This window comes from Carassius gibelio, chromosome A5 (genome assembly GCF_023724105.1).
Source record: "Carassius gibelio isolate Cgi1373 ecotype wild population from Czech Republic chromosome A5, carGib1.2-hapl.c, whole genome shotgun sequence".
Lineage (NCBI taxonomy): Eukaryota > Metazoa > Chordata > Actinopteri > Cypriniformes > Cyprinidae > Carassius > Carassius gibelio.
Window position 1 is genome coordinate 7,298,692 of NC_068375.1, and position 19,980 is coordinate 7,318,671.

The window sequence follows — 19,980 nt, forward strand, 5'->3', positions numbered from 1 at the left end:
TGTGAGTATAGGAGACCATACATCTAAGTGGACATTCATGGTATGTGGAGTCCCACACGGCTCAATTCTTGCACCGCTTTTGTTTAGCCTGTATAGTGTATGCCCCCACTGAGTCAAAAAATGAGAAGGAACCAAGTTTAATGACTTTATACAGCTGCATTGACTCCCTCTGTCACTGCATTAATGAAATTAACAGTTGGATGTGACAAAACTTTTTTCAGTTTAACTCCTGGTGATTCCAGCTAACCCATTGCTTCATCACAACTTCTCTATACAAATGGATTCGTCAACCATTACCCCCTCAAGTATAGCTAGAAAACTAGGAGTTATGATGGATCATCGGTTAAGCTTCACATACCACATTGCTACAACGACCCGGTCCTGCAGATTTGCCTTATACAACATTAGGAAGATTAGACCCTTCCTGTCAGAGCAAGCCACACAACTTCTTGTCCAAGCTCTTGTTCTCTCCAGACTGGACTATTGTAATGCTCTCCTGGCGGGCCTTCCTGCATGTACCGTCAAGCCTCTGCAATTGATCCAGAATGCAGCAGCGAGGGTTGTCTTAAATGAGCCAAAAAAAGCTCACGTTACTCCTCTCCTCATCAGGTTACACTTGCTAACAGTAGCCACTCACATCAAATTCAAGGCACTGATGCTTGCCTACAAGACGACCACTGGCACGGCACCAACATACCTAAACTCACTGGTTAAATCTTATGTGCCCTCCAGAAGTTTGTGCTCTGCAAGTGAACTACGCCTTATGGTGCCATCCCAAAGAAGTTAAAAATCACTCTCACGATCCTTCTCCTGGACTGCGCCCAGCTGGTGGAATGACCTCCCAATCTTGAGTCCCAATGAGTCTTTACTCATTTTCAAGAAACATCTCAAGACTCATCTTTTTCGCCAGCACTTAACAAACTAATGCTAGCACTTTTCCTTCTTTTCATTTATAAAAAAAAAAAAAAAAAAAAAACTGCCTATGCGTTCTATACTAGACTAACTGAGACTTGTCATGGCACTTGTATACTGTTGTTGTTCTCTTGTTGACCTGACTGCTTCTATTGTTCTCATTTGTAATTCGTTTTGAATAAAAGCGTCTGCTGAATGATTAAATGTTAATGTAAATGTAAAGGGAGAACTGAAGACATTGCATTTGGAAACAAAGATGAATTTCTCCTTCTGAATCCATATCTTGACTCTAGGTGTTGACTAAAAAAATCAAGTAAAAAATCTTGGTGTGATTTAGATGTGCTATATAAATAAACTGCCTTGCATGAAAAAAGAGCTGTTTATTATTATTATTATTTAGTAATGCCCTTGTGGAGCAAATTTTAACTGAGGAAGCAACACACCATAATAAGAACCAAGGGAATGCAAGCTTGTGAACAAAATCATTTGTGTACTTATGTCTTTTGACACAAATTTGAAACATATCAGGACAGTACTAAATAAAAAAATAAAATTTTTTAGGCTGCTATAAATTCAACTTTGCCATGCAGTCATAAATAACATTTTATATTCAAACAGAAAAAAGTAATTTATAATTTTAATAATATTCCACAATATGACCTTATTTTTTAGCAAACAAATACAGCCTTGATGAACATAAGAGATATATAAAAATACTAATGGATGTGTGTGGATGAAGTCTCAGGATTCTGTTTGATAGCTAGAATTGATCAGTTACCTCTAAAAAAAAAGTTAATCACTTGAATGACAGATCTTCTTACTTTTGCCTCCAGTTTCATGGATTTTTTGAGGGCATGTAATTCCCTGTCCTCTCTGTTGCCATTAGCAAATTTGTGGTCTTTGGTTCCTACAATAATGCGCTGGATTACCTTACTTTTTAGAGGAATGCGGGCTCTTGCTCTGCGGGATGTGCCTTGTTTTTAACTTCCTGCCCTGTGAGCTGACCTGCAGGTGGCTGATTGAGAAAGGAAAGCAACCAGGTAATTGCACATAAATAAATAAATAAACATATTAGTATATTGTATTTGTAAGTTTATATCTATGGCTCTCTCTCTCTCTCTCTCTCTCTATACATATATATATACACATACATACATACACACACACACACATGACATTTCATAAAAAAATGGTTCCTCCAGAGTGGGGCCACCAGGAGGATAAAGCACCTGACCTCTCTGACTCGTCTTGTGAACTGAGGGAGCAGAGCAATCAGTGGAGAGTCATACAGATGAGCACTGCGCCATTTGCGGGTAAGTGCATCTCACTCCTTCGAAAAAATTGGGCAATGAGAGTTGTCTTCTAAAGGCAAATAGGTCAACCTCTGCCCTCCCTAAGACATCACAAATCATTTGAACCTTGGGCGTGGAGTCTCCATTCCCCTTGAGACAAACTGCCATGGGGCAACATGCCCGCTACTTGGTTAAGTTTGCCTGGTACGTGCACTGCCCTCAATGAGTGCAGGTTCCACCTGTGACGAGTGGGGTGGGACCGAGAGCCGTGGCAACAGAGCGAGGCCGGTGGAGTGATTTGGAAATGAGCGACTGTGAAGGGAGAGAGGACCGGTCCTGGATTTTCTCTCCCTTCACTGTCGTAGCTTCTCTTTTGTATCCTTCTGATCTCCTCCATGGGAGTCGAGACCGGTGAGTGGCACAGGTGTCATTCATTTTCATATCACTCCACCGGCCTCACTCCGTTACCACGATTCTCGGCACCGCCCCACTTGTCGCACCACCGTACACATAAAAGGAGACATCTCACCATCTTATTGAGGGACCATGACCTGAGACCGCCCTGGCCATTTATAAAGGCTAATACTGTCATGTTGTCCAAACAGACGAGGACATGATGCTCCTTTAGTGCCTGTTGGAAGTTATTTGGGCCAGAAAAACCAGCATCATTTCCAGGGAGTTAATATGCAGGCGTTGATCCAAGTCGAACCAGGAGCTGAATGCCAGTCTGCCCTTGCACAGTGCACCATGCACTTCAGAAAAATGTGGTGCCTGAGACAATCCAAAAGGAAGGTCTGTGTAATGATAAGCCAACCACTTAAATGCAAATCTGAAAAGTAGGCATCTTCCAGATCCACCAATAAGAACCTGCACAAGGATCTTTTTCAAAGTCTATATTCTAAACAGGCGAATGTGGAGAATGTGAGCATCATTGTCCTAGACCGAAGTTACTCCTGAAGCGAGGAGGTCTGTGAGTAAATTGGAGTGAGTAACCTTGTTTTATAGTTTGCAGAACCCAGTTTAACCCAACCGGGATAACTTCCAAAGCCTGGAGCTGGGCAGCAAGGGGTCTGAGTTTTTCGAATGGCAGATTGCTTTACAGTGGCAGGGGGCTGACATTCATTTCATTGCAAATAGAAGTGCTCTTTTTTCACTCACAGTGGTAGTTTGTTTGGGCATGTGCAAAGTAAGTGGGATGGGGCAAGTATTGGCAGTGGACACAGAGCCTCCATCCCCAGAGCTGACCGGCATGTTTTAAGGTAAGCATGAGACTTCTTGGAGGAAGGTCTGGCAGGATTTAGATTTTCTTCTCTTCTTCCTTGAGAGATCAGGACAGCTTCTGCTGTTCAGGGCCCAATGTCAATTTGGGGTGGGAGCCCTGGCGCCTGGGAAAGAGGTACAACTTGGCATGCTGAGGGTGCTGTTGGAGCTCAGGCTCTGGCTTGAACCAAGGCTGAATGGGTGTCAAAGCTGGCTTTGCAGTTTGTTGAGTCAGCTGAATCTTCTGGTGACCTGAAACAGCAAGCAAGCTGGAGAGCTTGAGCAGGAAGTGGTACATAGCTTGTTGACTTCTGAGTTGCAATGAAGCATTCTGCAAATCCATCTAGCAAGTGTGACAGCCTCATCAAGAGGAGGGAGCTTCTCATAGCTCTTTTCTTCAGCACCATCAATGGAGGTGAGGGCATTGGAAGCAGAAAAGTGGATGTGGGCAGAGTAAAGAGCGTGCTATAACCTGGTAAGTTGTTGTGAAATATTTGGGAAGAATGGTGAAGGTCTCCAGTGGGGGGACTCACTGTAGGTCCCTTGGCAAGAGAACCATTTGTCCATATGACTCCGCTGATTCTTCCTCTGAGGCTCTTGGGAGGGTAGAAATGGTTGACAGTGAGGGGCGTGACTGCCCTCATGAAAGAAAGCAATCTGCGAGTGAAGCAAGGTGAGACTCATGCTCTCGCAATGAAAGCAATCTATATCCATGAGCACTGCCTCCCAGGCAAACCACACTCACTGTGTTCATCCGATGCATGCAGGGATGCCCTGCACAGGCCACACTCATAGCAAGACATTCGTAACAAACAGAAATTTGCTCTAATAGGCATGGAAATTTGCTCTTTGTGTTCACCAGCGGGGAGATGATCTTTGAGCAAAAGGAGAAAGATTCGAATGAAGTTTTTTTTTTTGGAGCTACACGAAGATTAACAGGCTTCAGTATTCGGAGTAAACATAGTTTTACCCAAAGCATGTTCACGCAAGGGGAAGCAAATGATCATAATAATTAAAATTGCATGTTGTATGCTCGAACATTTTAGTTTACTCGCTTCATTAGCGGTGAAATTTGCTTCATTTGTGCGTGAAATTCACTTCACAACAGACGCAAATTCTCGTCATCGAAGGGCCTTCTGATTGATTGAGTTCAAGCAGCATTGTGATTTCAACCACCATTTATTCTGATAATTTTCAAAATATTACTGTTATGATGTTATGAAATGTAGTTTTAAAAGTATTTCAGGCAGGAATGTAGCTGTTTAAAAACTCAAATATGCAGTTTATTTATAAAGACATTGCCTATTTAAAAATGAGTTTCACCAATTTTGGAAACGTGATCAGTGGGTGCTCATGTTACCAACAAGAGCAGTCTCAACTTGGCTAGTCCTTCTGACAATTTCTGCTGGCTCGGATGTCTCTTTAGTGGTTAAACATAAAATATAATTAGTTTTGGGTAAATCTAACAGGTAATCTTTGGTTTTTATTCAATTAATCTATTAATATTTTAAAATAAAAATAAAAATAGGCAATACTGTTTGATATAATATTTTGTTTCATTGTAATGTAGGCTATATATGTTATGTCTTGTCTTGTCATGTTCCTGTTTCCTTTAACTCTGTCTCCCTCTTCTGGTCTTTTGGGTTACTTTCACTTTCCCTTTCTCGTTTCCCAGCTGTTTCTCATCTTCTCTGACTACCTCCTTTGCACTCTGCCCACCTGCTCCCTCTTTCCCTCTGATTATTCCTCTATTTATCCCTCTGCTTTTGCTGCCTCCTTTGTCAGATTCTCATTGAGCTTTTCTCGTAAGAAGCAGACTACTACCCTGTCGGAGTCCGTTCGTGTCCTGTCCTGTCCTGTCCTGTCCTGTCCTGTCCTGTCCTGTCCTGTCCTGTCCTGTCCTGTCCTGTCCTGTCCTGTCCTGTCTTGTCTTGCCCTGTTGAGACCTACCTGGTAACATTGTATTCTGTCCAGTTTGCCTGAATCCGAGAGAGTACCATCCCACATGTCTGCCCGTCACCCACGTCCCCTTCGAGAGACCCACAGCCAGTAGCCGCTATATCTACAGCCCCAGACTGCTGCCAAAGAGACCTTTTTCAAGTTCTGCTGATCCTGCTGGCCCAGATTGTCTAGAGCCATATTTCTTAAATTTCTGCAGATTTTATTGCTAAACTGCTCATATATATTTTTAATATGTCTTTGGATCAGAATGTTATGCCATCAATCTGGAAATCTGCCCATGTCTTTCCCTTGTTAAAGGGAAGAGATCCTGATTTATTTATCAATTTTTGTCTCATCTGCTCACCAAAATTGCATTTATTTCATAATTAATACAGAAAAGTTATATTGTGAAATATTATTCGTTTAAAATAACTTTTCTATGTCAGTATCTGTTAAAGTGTAATTTATCTCTTTGATGTGCAGCTGTATTTTCAGCGTCATTCCTCCAGTCTTCAGTGTCACGTGATCTTCAGAAATCATGAAAATATGATGATTTACTGCTCAAGAAACATTTCTGATTATTATCAATGTTTGCCACTTAGTATTTTTGTGAAATTCATGATACACTACCATTCATAAATTTGGGGGTACAAACATAATTTAATCAGATTAAACTGATCAAAAGTAACAGTAAAGATATTTATTTAGTTAACTGAGCATATTAAAATTATTTTTGAAGGATTATTTTTAATGCCAAAACACTTCATGACCTGAGGAAAAAATATATAATTTGTGCAATCTATAAATGAACATCCTGTATGTTATTTCTGTGTTTTAACTTTAAACTAGTTATTAAATTGCTAATTTAAATGACAAATGGCTGTCTAAACGAGTTGTTTCAGCCTGTCATGTGAAATCACACAATAGAGTTTAAGTCAGTATGTCATCAAACACCTCTCTCAATATCCCGGTGGCTTCCCAAAATCTCTTTGCATTCATATTTGCCTCAGCAGATACATCACCAAAAAATGCAATTTTTCTGTGCATGTTCCCATCTGAAAGAAAAAGACAGAAAATGAATTCTGTATGTTATGCAAAACCAGTGGTTCTCAATGGGTCTTACTTCAGGACCCACATTTACATAGGACAACAATGGTGAGCAAACACAGTACCTGAATGTTTGCAAAATGACAGCACTTTTAAATAATCTGTTATTTGAAAAGTTGTTAGAGAATAAAGCCTGCATGACAGAAGTCTGTGAGAAAGCCAAAGCAGACATTAGACTTCAGGAAAAACACCAGCAATTTATCATAAGAAAGCCAACGATATTAGCAGTAAAGCACTCTAATATATCAGTGACATTGACCTGCATTTTTCAGAGCAGCAGAGGACGGCTGACTGCATCCAATGATCACAATCTTCTCTTTCCAAGAGGCAGTGGAAAACTGTGAGTCTGGGGCCAGATTTCTGATGAGAGACCAAAAGTTAGGAAACAGCATGGCAATCTACATTTGTAACAGCTGCAAAGAAAAAGAGAGCAGACTGACCTGGAAGACAGCATTTTGGCAGAGAATGAAAAATGTCTGTGGATTAACTGCTTTGCTTTTTCAAAGTTGAATGTATGGAAGTCATACAGCTATACACGATATACAGCTCTCCTTCAGCAGAGCCCTGCAGCACTGACCGCAGTCAGCATGAAGCACTTACTGCACTACATGCACTAAAAAACTATGGAAAAGTCCAAAAGTGAAACTGAGTGAAAAATCATTCCCCATCATGCTTCTGGAAAGTGTGAACATCATACCAGACCTACAAGAGCAACCCAGAGGAAGAGTTTGAGGCTTTAGAGAGACTTAATAAAAAGTAAAAAGGCAGATAGGCAGTAACAGCAGTAGCACCCTCATCAATAACGGGATGCACCAGGATATCCTTCCCTGTGAAGAGAAATAACCCTGAGTTAGCCTTCTCTGCTAAAACATATTTGGACTAATTATAACTGTTTCAAACCTCACCTCACCAAGTACTCAACCTCAACTGAGAAAGTGGTGACATCATCAGGATACTCTACCCATAAAGGTCTGAAAAAAAGAGCATCAATAATTTGAACCCCTATTTAACACTGTTTGAGAACTGACATTTTTTAAAGCTAATACCATATTTAATAAAGTTACATTAGTTCTCACCGGGTCAGTGAGTAAAAATCCACTTAAAAGGTAATTTGAGCAAAACTGTAATAAAAAAATGTGACAAAAATGTAATAAAATATTTATCAAAAATATTATATTGCATCCATTTTTTGTGCTGAGTTTAACCATCCTTTCTGTATATTAAATTATTATGCACCAAAATGCAACAGTGGCACATCAAATTGCCACTGTAAAACAAAAATTAAACACACACACACACAAAATAATAAAACTTTAATTGCTACAAATAAAATGTCCTGGTGGAGTGGGAATGATTTAAGATATCATAGATATTCATGAAATAAATAAATAAATTGTATTGTTTTCTAATTCCATACATATGTATTTGCATTAGTACTTCATAACAGTTTGTGTGAAGAAAAAAAATATATATATATATAATTTATAAATAAATGCTTAATTTTTCTAAGATTAAATATATTTATTTCTTCTTATTTTGGGGTTAAAATGCGATGTTGCAAATGTTTTTTGGAATCAAATAGAGATGTAACGATTCACTCAACTCACAATGCAATATGATTCATGATACGGATTTCACGATAGATGAGATTCATGTCAAATTATGAATGAAAAGGTGAATTTTTATTATTGCTCAGACAAAATGCTGCACGTTTAAATAACAAAACTACATTGAAATTTTAAACCAAGTCCCAAATCAAATAAATAACAAAAATAAAATAAATCTCTTCATATAAACAAATTAAGGCTTTGTCCGTGCTGTTTCCATTTAAAATCAGATGAAACCCCTGTATCATCTCAGGGTTAGTGGAGTCAGGATAGCCCGACTGATTTTAACAGGCAGCTGGATGAGTAGCTACACACCTGGCCAACACCAGCCTTCATGGTCTCCTCCATCTTTGTTCTTGACATAAAAGCTTTTGGAGAAAATCTCATGGTGAATCTAATAGCTGCTGTCCACCCTAATGTGGGGATCTACAATGGCCACAACCTGAAGAGACAAAAACATGTCACTCGATTTTTATTAAAGTTTTTAGCAGTAGTTGAAATGATTTCAGTTTTGGACGGGGTGATACTTCTTAGATATTTATATCAGTTTGCTAGTGATACGAACTTTGATAAGCTGAGTTTTATTGAACATCTGGATGATTTGTATACACTTAACTCTTTCCCTGCCAGCATTTTTGGAAAAGTTTTCTTTTAAATATACGGTTTATTGCTGATGATCACATTATAATGTGATATTTATATTGACTTTACAATATAAAGTATACTTTTAATGTGCATCTGTTTTAATAAGAGATCACTCCTTTCTTCATCCTGTTTACATTGCAACTTGCGAGTATAACAGCTTAAAGTTGGAATGAAACAGAAGTTACAACAGACTTTGAGACACATTGAGAAGCCAGTTATCAAATAAGAAAAAACAAATGTACGTGAGACTTGATTTCATCAATTGATTGTTGATTGGACATAAGATATAATTCCAGGATTTGTATTTTTGTTTACTAACTGAATAATAAAAAGCATGAATGAGATTTGAAATCTAAAGGCAGAGGGCAATATTATGCCAAAAATTTCTTCAAAATGTCATATGTGACCCTTGACCGGCTTAAAAAGATAGTTCACCCATTTTTAGACAATAAATGACTCACCCTCAAGTCAATGTAGGTGTATATAACTTAATTAATTCAGACGAATCCAATAAGAGTTATCTGAAAAATTGTCTTCCACCTCCCAGAGCCATGTAAGACACTTTAGTTATGGATGGACACTTTTTATTTAAGTTCTTTTGGACTGATACGTGTGACACCCGATGAGTGCCATGAAACAGCTTGAAAGATCAACAACTATTTTTAATATAACTCTCATTCTTATAATTTTCATTTTTGGGTGAACTAAGGGTAATTTTTTCCAAAATGAGAGTTATAAATCATCTGAAAGCTGAAAAACAAAAAATCTTAGGTGTATGTGACTTTCCTCTTTCAGAATAATCCATTCAATGTTATATTAAAACTTTTCCTTGCTCTTCCAAACCCTTCAATGGGGGTTAAGTGGGTGTTTGATGTCATCAGTTCAGAAGACTTGAAATAAAGTGCGAGCATCTGTAATAAAATGTCCCTCACATGGCCTTGGGGGTGAATAAATGCCCCCTGTAGTGAACCCATGGTCTCAAATTAGAAGCACAAAACGAGGATTTGTAAAGAAAAACGTTGGCGGATTTCAAGATAAGCCAAGAGGAGACATTTCCCAGAGGCTGACAACAAACACCCGCTTACCCCCATTGAGGGGGACTTTATTCACCCCCCATAGCAGTGTGAGGAATGTTTTATAACAGATGAACGCAATATAAGTCTTCTGAACTGTTGACAACAAACACCCGCTTACCCCCATTGAAAGACTTGGAAGAGCAAGGACAATATTTAATATAACTCAGATTGGATTATTCTGAAAGAGGAAAGTCACACACAGTTAGGATGCTTCTCGGGGGAGTCGAAGATGGACGAGTTTTCATTCTCAGGTGAACTAACCCTTTAATAGTGAGAAATGTTCCCAATGCACACTTTTCCTCTGTTACTCTTTATAAAGTGTGTGATGCCTAGTGTTATAAAATCTGTAGTGTATTCCAGCTGCAAGATATCATAGTAGCATTGAGGGTTTTAGGTAAGACACTTTATCAAGCAGTCTTGGCTCTGGAAATATTTTTTTCATTAAAATCTTTTTTTATATAAATAGTTTGGAGGTGAGAGAAAATTCAATTCTCAGATGCACCGGAGTTCTTTGTCCATTGATTCTCAATCAGTTCTTAAAGCCCTCTGATACTGAAGCACATTTAGTTTTTTTATTTTAATGGTTTCTTCTTCCCCTTTATTATTTTAGATTTACTATGTTTTAAAGTTAATTTAAATTAACACTTTAATTATTAGATTATTAGTTAATTATTAATAAACACTTCATCCTAACAAGATATGTACATAAGCATTTGAATAAAAAAAGCACAAACAAATTCGGTCAACTAATTAAGAAGAAATAAAAATGTAGATCAATAAATGTTTTACAAACATTTTTGAATAACGTGAATAAGTTCACTGCAAGTATACCTGCAGCATAACTAGATTACTATAGCATACTGCAAACTGTAGCCTATAAACTAAAAAGTATATATATATATATATTATATATATATATATATATATATATATATATATATATATATATATATATATATAGATAGATAGATATATATATATATATCTATATATATATATATATATATATATATATATATATATATATATATATAACCATGGTCGATTTTCGCACGGTAAAGTCCATTGGACAGCAACTGTTGTCAGGTTTTATAAACTAGGCTCAGTTTAGTTTACATCACGCTGTTGTTTTCAAAACATTTTTACAACAACAAAGTGGATAGAAGGGATACAGCAAAAAGCTAAAAATATATTTAATTTTCTAACTTTTAGATTGTGTTTTATTAACATATACACCTACCCTAATTCTAAACCCACCCTTTACAATAAAGCAAAAATTGTAATTATTTTGTGCGCATGCGCAGTAGGTTTTGCTGTGTCCAGTAAAGCCTAGCGGATCAGCGCTTCGTCACGTGATATCTGTTTCTTTACTCATCGTTGTTCAATATGGACCTATGTCAATTGTTTGTGGTTACTTATAGACCCAGTTTTAAAATCATTTCAAAGTGATTGTTGGAATTCGTAATGTCTCTTAGTAAATGCAAATAGTTTATTAAATGCAAATAGTGCATTTAACAGTTTAAAAGATAGAATGTCATGAAATCGGCTATCCTATCATATATTGATTTAAAATAACTGCTTACAAGTGGATAGTAAAACAAATTGGACACGATGTAAACTCTTTCACATGACGAACTGTTAAATAATACTAATACATTTTTTTACAAATATATGTACAATTAAAATATTTGTTTTTTTAACACTTAATTACATTCAAGATTCTGCGCTGAGAAGCCACACCCCCTACTTGACCGCATCGTTGTTTGCGAGAAGGGTCGCTTGTTGTTTGCCCTTGTTGCCCCGCCCCAATTACGTGAATGCGGCAGATGATTGGATGCCTGAAAGTGACGACGTCAGTTGCGTCAGTTTACAGGCGTGACAGAGCTGGTATAAAATGAGACGAGCGGCCATGATTCTTTCTCTGCGGCAGTCCTCGAGAAGCGTGTGCGATGGTAAGAGTTTATTTTGGGTGTAATGTGTTTGGAGTGGGTGATCTTGAGATGAAAGTGATACTTTTTAATGTACCTTTGAGCTCAGCCCTCCCTCTTGGCATGCTCGTGGTTTTCTGTACCCTTGTGTGTATGTACGGAGGAATAAAAGAGCCAGTGTATGTCTTCGGTGCCAGCGTGTTCCCCATCGGCTGGTTCTATCCTCAATCACTGGGACATGTTCTCGTGCACTTTCTGCTTGTTGTCTGAAGCGGATGTTAATATTTACTGATTTCATCCCTTTTATTTTTTTTACTCAAGTTGTCATTTTTATTTTACAGGTTACGTGCTTTTTCGTCAAAGCATCTGAAAACTGGTCAAGTAAGAGTCCATGACGTCCACAGAAGTGAACCTGCTTCTGAAGGCCCAACGCTGGAATTGGTGTTTCATTAATTTGTATCTGGTCCTTTATGTAAAAATGTTGGAACCTGTTTAACCCTTTGTTTTAAGTCTGTAGTCATGCACCGACTATTTTTGCCATATTTTTTTTGGTCCAGTTTATAGCATATTTAAACGTGTTTCTGTATTTTGAGCATTATTAATAAACCATGCGTCTTTAGTCTCTGGCCTGTTCTTTACAATGTGCCTTTTGTGAGGTGTCCTTAACTGGTTTACTTATTATGTAGTTTGAATTAAATTTTAATCCCAGTAAGTTGACTTATAATGGAAGTAATGTGCTTTAGTTTGGATCTGGTTTGATGGTGATGCAGTCTCGCCAAACTGCTAAAGTTGTACACTAAATGTTAATGTGTACAAACTTAAAACCTCTATATTGTGTTTTATTAGTTTCTCTTATCGTTGTTTCCACAATGGATTTATTTTTTGAGAACGTAACTCTTAAAAGCAACATCATGTTGATTCAAAATTTGTTAAATGTATACAGCGTGCGAGTCCATAAATTAATCTTCCACACTGCCTTTTTGTTATATAACAAATCACAACGGTACATTTATAAGTGACCGCTGCGGAGTAACTTATAGCTGCGTGAGTCGCCATAGACACACTTTGTGACGTAGTTCCGGTTAGAGTGTTCTTCCGCGGATGCATGCAGTTATGTTTATTAACAGCAAGAGCGATAAAATTTCCATAGTGTTGCTTTAATTTTCCATAGTTATGTCATGGTGATGATTGTGGTTACACTAAAACCTCATTCTTAAAAACACTTGTATTGATCAAGCTGATTAGATTTAAAATGTGAAGTACAAGAACTACAGGGTTTTCATAACTATACTGGTTTATACCATTCATTTGTTGGAAGTTGGCGTTTCTAAATCAGATCGCGTTCTACAATGTGCTGCATTTTTGGTGAATAACTCATAACTTGCGTATTCATTTATAGTTTATGGGTTCATTTGCATGCAAGTTGTCATTGAATATAAATTATGTCGAAGTATCCAATTCCTTTACAGGCTTCTCTTACTCTGGCCTGATGTAAAGAAACGTTTTCAAATCGCTTCACGTCAATTCAAACCTTTGGTTATTTGTAACGTTACTGGGTCTGTCTAAATAGTATAGTATGTGATTAAAGTACCTTTGTAGTATGATGATAAAGCCACAAGGTGGTGCTAAGCATCTTGCCAGTGAAAAAACTACTAAATGTCTTTCTGGGTCTTTATTAGAGTTTTTTTTTACTTATTATTTTCTATTTCTCTATAGAAATATGTCAACTTTGAGAGAGAGACGAGAGATAAGTGTGTGAATTACCTGCATCTGTTAGTCTCTCTACAGACAATGAAGCTGTGCGTTTAATGCATTTCCATTTGACTTCCTCACTGCTGAGAAATATAATGCTGTGATTCAGATATTTTAAAGCTATTTTATTAAGTGCAGTAAACAATGCAAATATAATCTATTTTATTGTATTACAGAATAAAGTATTAGTCAATTATCAAAGGAAAGAGAAAACAAATAGCCAGTCTGTTGTAGAAGCGGTGACAGGGAGACCAGGGACGGATGTAACACTTCTTGTTTGAACATCAGTGACTCAGGGGCATGAACATGAACCATTTAAACCAATAAATTTGTATAATGTGTGCAAAAATATTGTGCGTTCAGTTGAGGCAAAAACCTCATGCGACTTTGCCTCAACAGAAGATGTGATCGATACTCATTGGAGTCATCAGCTGTTGGTTGTAACATTTTTAATAGACCCGAACCAAACATCCATAACATAGCATCCTGTCTTAGCATGTGGGGCTGAAGTTAAAGCATCAAATTACACTAGAGAAACGGCTACTTAGGTCATCTAAGTTAAATAAATGTTTCCACAACAGAATAATTGCTATACAAAAACATTACTTTCAAATCATTAAAATCAGTTTTTTTGTCATCAAATCAACACTTTTCTCACAAGTTTGACTGTTTCTGTTAGAACTTTTCAAATGTTTTGGATTATAAGTAAAGGTTCTTACTACACTATTAATGTATATGTGTCCACTATACTGTTATGTCTCTCAGTAGATTCAGTGGTGGGAGTTGGGTTAATACTCATTGACAAGTTCTGTTGCTACTTTCTGAATACATTTCTGGCTACATTTAAAAAAAAAACATGCTGATCATTTAATAATTGTTGAAAAGCTAACATGTTTGTTTTCAGCTTCCAAACAGGTGTTCAGTGATTGATAAATAATAAAATGACATGACATACAGCCAAGTGACCCATACTCAGAATTCGTGCTCTGCTTTTAACCCATCCTAAGTGCACATATGCACCGTGGACAGACATTTCTGCTGCGGCGCCCGGGGAGCAGTTTGGGGTTCACCTCAGTCGTGGTATTACCAGCCCGAGACTCGAACCCACAACCCTGGGGTTAGGATTCAAACTCTCTAACCACTAGGCCACGACTTCCACAAAATAGATGTTTGATTGCTGAATATTGTCCCCTAATTGAAATAGCTGTTTAGTAGGGTCATGATTTTAAATTCATTTACATTTATTCATTTAGCAGATGCTTTTATCCAAAGCGACTTACAGATGAGGACAGTGGAAGCAATCAAAAACAACAAAAAGAGCAATGATATATAACATTGCTATAACAAGTCTCAGTTAGTTTAACACAGTACACGTAGCATGGGATTTTAACTAATATAATAAATAAAAAGAAAACAGATAGAATAAAAAAAGAATAGAGCAAGCTAGTGTTAGAGGTCTTTACACACACACACACACACACAGTTGCATAATAAATGAAAATAAAATAGAATACAAAAAGATTAGAAAGGTAGTTAGATTTTTTTAAGAATAGAATTAGAATAGTGAGTGTTAAAGTTAGAGGGTCAAATAAAGATAGGAAGAGATGTGTTTTAAGCCGATTCTTGAAGATGGTTAAGGACTCAGCTGATCGGATTGAGTTGGGGAGTTCATTCCACCAGAAGGGAACATTTAATTTAAAAGTCCATAAAAGTGACTTTGTGCTTCTTTGGGATGACACAATCAAGAGATGTTCACTTGCAGAACATTACATACCTGACACATAATATATTATAATACTTATGATTAACATTCAAATGATTAATTAGTTAGAAATGTGTTACTATGAATGCAGGTGCAATCAATTTGTTTAGTTTGCAGTCAAAGTATTTATTTATTTTTTTGTATTTTTAAAATACAAAAATACAGTAGTTTATTTTGATACATGGTGTGGCTGCTGTATTTTGTAGTTCATTTTTAAACACTCAAAATGAAGGTATTTGGTATTTTATTTTAAAATACATGTTGATGTATCTTCACCCAACCCTGTTACCAGTAATAATTAGAGCAGAGATCCTGTCCTGCTTTTATACAGAGGTTTTATTAAATGTGCTGATACGATATGTACACTATAATACTTTAAATCTGATGTTTGATTCGTTTGTTAGCAACCAGTGGAAAAAAAATCATAGATACCTATACTCATAATAATAAAGGCATGAGTATATTATACTCGTTTGTGTAGAAATGTATGATTACTTACTTTCCATTGTGCAACATGAGATGTAGAAAATTCCAGTTGTAGTGAGAACACAACATTAAGTTGGTTAGATCTTCCAAAAATCGAAGGAATTATAAGAGTTTTAGAAATCAGTCAATATAGAGATTCACATCTTTTTAGAGATCTGTTATTAATTTTATTACTGATGTAAGTTCAAATTAAATTATACATGTCAATTCATAAAAATATTATGCCGTTACACTTTATCGACATGTATGCCACTTTACAAGCTTCTTTAGGTGAAGTATAATCACAAACAGTATTTGACAGGCAGAGAACACACTTTAATGAGAACAGAATGAGACGTGAATGAAAGCGCTGAAGATAGGGTCGACTCAATGTGCGTATCAATATTTATATTTCCATTTGGCGATTCATCATCAATTTTGACAGCAACAAAACGAATTCCTGCAAGATTTTCAACATATTAAAATTGTAAATTCTTCGACAACAATAATACAACTTTCCGAAAATTACGAAGATGTTTTCGATGCATCGCATAAAAAGAATAAAGAAGAAACAAAATTGTGAACCAACCATTGTTACCATTCTTAAACTTATTTATTTATTAACAAGCATCCTTTTTAATGGTTAAAGCCCAACCGACCTGAAAGGGTGAAGCGTGGGAAAGACATCTGAGCTTCATTCCCGAGCCACAATCAGGTTTATAACGTAAAGAAATTCACGCGTCTCTGACTCAAACGGATGGAAATGCGCGTGCCAGTCGTCGAGTCATGTGGTCTTGACACTTGCAAGACAAAACTGTGAGCCCACGACGTGTCAAACCAGGTAACAGTTTGGCCGTTTGTCCTCATTAACATCTCTCTGATGTCTAGCAGTCTTTTCCCAGCATTTTAAAAAATGATGCCTGATTTTGTTGCAAAATAGTTAAGAAAGCAGTACAAATATCTAACAGGCTAGAGTTCCTCAAATGAAATGTTTTCCGATGTTCGTGCATATATATATATTTTTTAACACAGCTGCAGCTCATATGATAAAGTCAATTGGAAACACTATGATTTAAGACATAATAGCCCACAGAGTGAAAACTCACTCTTTATGACGTCAGTACCTTTGTTTAGGCGGATGTCTCCGAGGGTGTCAAGGCACGTGGCGCCTTTTCGCACTGTTCATTTATTAGCATGAGCAGAGGAAGCCAGAGGTGTCGGAACAGAAGTCGCGTGGAAGTGTGCCACACATTTGGTCGCGAGCATTTCAAAGGGTTTGAGGATCAAAGTCGACTGTAAATGTTCGGCGCGTGCTGAAAGCGATCGAAAACCTCAGATCTTAAATCTTCACGAAATCGACGATTAATGTGTAGTTAAAAACAATAATAAAAAAAAGCATATTTCATTTTAATGATGGAATTTATTGGTTTCAGTCCCCCAAATATACATCTATGAAAAAGGGAATGTCGTGAATAAATTAATGTGCAAAATAGATAAATACATACATCAGCTATGTATTACAAATGATCATACACCTAGTACAGATCATGCAAAAAAAAAAAAAAAAGAAAGAAAAGGGAAAAGAAAATCTGTGTAAAAAATATATTGCATCATTTATCATACACTATTTACACATTTTATATTTCTAATGTGTTGCCAGATGATAAAATCATGAAACAACATTTTTTTTTCTTTTTTTTTCTTTTTTAAATAAACGTCCTTCTGCATGAGATGAAACATGTCTAAATATTACACAAGCCCAGTATTTTGAGTCTCTGCAAATGTCTTTAATTTCTCTCAAGGCCAAGGCCTCCAGACCGTCTGGCTGACCGGGGTCTGGTGTTGAGAGGTCGGGGGGGCTGTCGAATGCAGTGTGTTGGAGTCTGTGCTTCTGACTGCAGTCCTGTTAGGATGTGGCACAACTTTGCTGCAAGCTGATGGAAGTCCTTGTTTGCAGACAGAGTCCTGCCGCAGATGATGCTGTGCATTTGAATGTGGAAACTGCTTTCTGGACCAGTTCTGGACTCTGAAAGGCAGTCGGACGGTGGTGGACACACAGGGCCGGGTCAGACGCTGGCACAGCGAAGCGCTTACTGCACCTTCCAGTCCCGGGGCCTTATCTTCATCTGACAGGAAACAGGCCGCTTTCTGAAGACACGACGAAAAGCCATCCATGAACTGGTGCTTTTCTGCTCCTTCCACATCTTTCGCTTTCTTGGCCTGAGCGACAGAGTTTTGCAAAAACAGGACAGTGTATTCCAGGATCTCTGCTTTCTCTATTCTCCTTTGAGAGGGACTCTGCAAAAAAATAAATCAATTCAAGTTTATTTGTATAGCACTTTTTACGATACAAATCGTTGCAAAGCAACTCCACAGAAAATTAAGTTTCTATTTAGTAGTAGCTTATCAGTTTATGTGCAAATGAACGGAAAAATCAATTAAAGACATAATCAAACAGAAGATGAACACTAATAACAGCAATTATCATATGATGCAATCAAACTTATAGCAGACTTTGGTAGTTCTGTACGGCGTTCTGATTTGAGAGGAGAATTCAGACAAGCAAATACAGACTTAGTTGAGATCATAGATATATAATTAAAAGATGACACTGTGTTGAGGAGATACAGAGAACTGTTTCCTTACATTGTGCTCGGGGCCTTGCAGAAGCAGAGTCCTCAGGCTCTCCAGACTCCGATTCATCCTTTCTCTTCTTCGTCTTTCTACCTGAGGTTTCAACAGCTGCAGGAAACATAAAAGACTCATCTCAGTGGACAGGGCAGGTTATATCAAAGCATGTATGCCAGTCTGACCACAGTTTGTTAGAATGCACAGAAATACATAATTTAGCCTACCTTTCTGTCCATTTTAATGGTCCCAGTCTCTCCGAGGATTTTCATAGCACGTGTACTCCAAACAGTAGTTTATATCAGTGATGATATAGTCCTGTAAAGATCCGAGTTCTCTTCTCTTCGGTGTGCTGGACAAGATCTCTGTTCGAGGCGCGCAGTCAAATGTGAGATGCTTCTCTGAAGCTGAGCGCTCGTATTTATAGGCTTTCAGAGGCTTGGTGACAAGCCACGCCCACTCCATGCCACCGACCAATCACTGAGGCGCTTTGCTCTCATGCACAGTTCCCTGCCAAAAAGAGCAAAACACTAAAAAGATAGGCTAAAGGCTACAAAATTAGAAGTCACTGTAATTTTAAAGGTCAGACTCGGTTGTATCCATGTAAGACAAACATAATTTCAAAAGCATTACATCGACGTCATTTAACAATGATAACGTAGGCTACGGATAGTTTATTGGCCTACATATAAATTAGAAATACTTTTTAAATTCCCATCACGTGTATGCAGTTAGGCCTAACTGTAGCAGCTAACATATAATCTGCACTGAATTGGTTTTAGACATTCAGTGCAGCCTTGGATCAAAAGGACTGATGGTGCGCGCTCACTGACACCTGGACTTCCGTGGGCACGTGCATATCAATAGCCCACGCGCCGCTGGACAGACACGCCATCGGAATAACAAAAGAACATCTTTATTTCCACTGCTGCAGTATGTGTCAGTTTGGTTTCCAATGCCATTTAGCATATTTTAACTTTTGAACGTTTCTTAAAGTCCTACACGTGCCACCTATTCAAAGCAGGTTGAAACAGACGCTCAATGAATAAATAAAGCTTGCGTTACAATGCTTGTATTTGTTATGCTTTATCTTTATGTAACTATATATATAAACTTTTCATTTTGCCATGTAGAAAAATTGAACTATAATTTGTTGGCATATAACACTGAGGCTGAATCCAATTCAAGTAAAGTGTGAAAATGGGAAAGTGTCTACACACTATTCATAATAATATAGTAACCGAATTTAATTTTCATAAGTGTCAGTCTTTTTTTATAATAAATGGGTTTTGCTCAGTAATAAAAATGAAAAAGTATCAACGTTGTATCATCTGTGTGTGTGAATCATCAGGGGGTCGCAAGGTAACGTGTGCTCACACCTCTTTATAATTGAGGAGGGCGCGCGCCGCGTGGCAACCTCACACCTGAACAACGCGGCGCGTGTGGAGCGTTTGCATGTGAAAGCGCGCGCATATGAAAAGCAAGCAGTTGGGTCTCTGATTATTCATGGCACTGAAATCACTATGTGAATAGACTCGAGGCTGGAACGATTGGTTTTCCTACCGAATGCGTACGAAGACAGCGCGTGTCTATAACTGTGACTGT

General features: G+C 37.6%; 1 protein-coding gene, 1 long non-coding RNA gene and 1 other non-coding gene across 3 annotated transcripts; 2 read left to right on the forward strand and 1 right to left on the reverse strand.

Moving 5' to 3' along the window:
* The first annotated feature begins 11,439 nt into the window (after window positions 1-11,439).
* Window positions 11,440-12,387, forward strand: LOC127987690 (uncharacterized). Its single transcript, XR_008161327.1, has 2 exons — window positions 11,440-11,792; window positions 12,110-12,387. It is a non-coding gene; the product is annotated as an uncharacterized LOC127987690 (long non-coding RNA).
* On the forward strand, window positions 11,879-12,010 carry LOC128015025 (small nucleolar RNA SNORA57). Its single transcript, XR_008183754.1, has one exon. It is a non-coding gene; the product is annotated as a small nucleolar RNA SNORA57 (small nucleolar RNA).
* A 4,781-nt stretch (window positions 12,388-17,168) lies between the features above and the next one.
* LOC127987698 (transcription factor HES-7.1-A-like) lies at window positions 17,169-18,868 on the reverse strand. Its single transcript, XM_052590059.1, has 3 exons — window positions 18,603-18,868; window positions 18,394-18,489; window positions 17,169-18,045 (listed from the first exon to the last, which is right to left on the reverse strand). The coding sequence occupies exons 1-3, from the start codon at window positions 18,645-18,647 to the stop codon at window positions 17,545-17,547; spliced, it is 642 nt and encodes a 213-aa protein (XP_052446019.1). The 5' UTR covers window positions 18,648-18,868; the 3' UTR covers window positions 17,169-17,544.
* Window positions 18,869-19,980: the final 1,112 nt, after the last annotated feature.

Bases quoted from the DNA above. Each gene is read 5' to 3' on its own strand.
- LOC127987698 (XM_052590059.1), bottom strand. From the start codon at position 18,647: ATGAAAATCCTCGGAGAGACTGGGACCATTAAAATGGACAGAAAG. The intron at 18,490-18,602 runs GTAGGCTAAATT...TGTTTCCTGCAG, and splicing joins CCATTAAAATGGACAGAAAG to CTGTTGAAACCTCAGGTAGA. The intron at 18,046-18,393 runs GTAAGGAAACAG...ATTTTTTTGCAG, and splicing joins TGCAAGGCCCCGAGCACAAT to AGTCCCTCTCAAAGGAGAAT.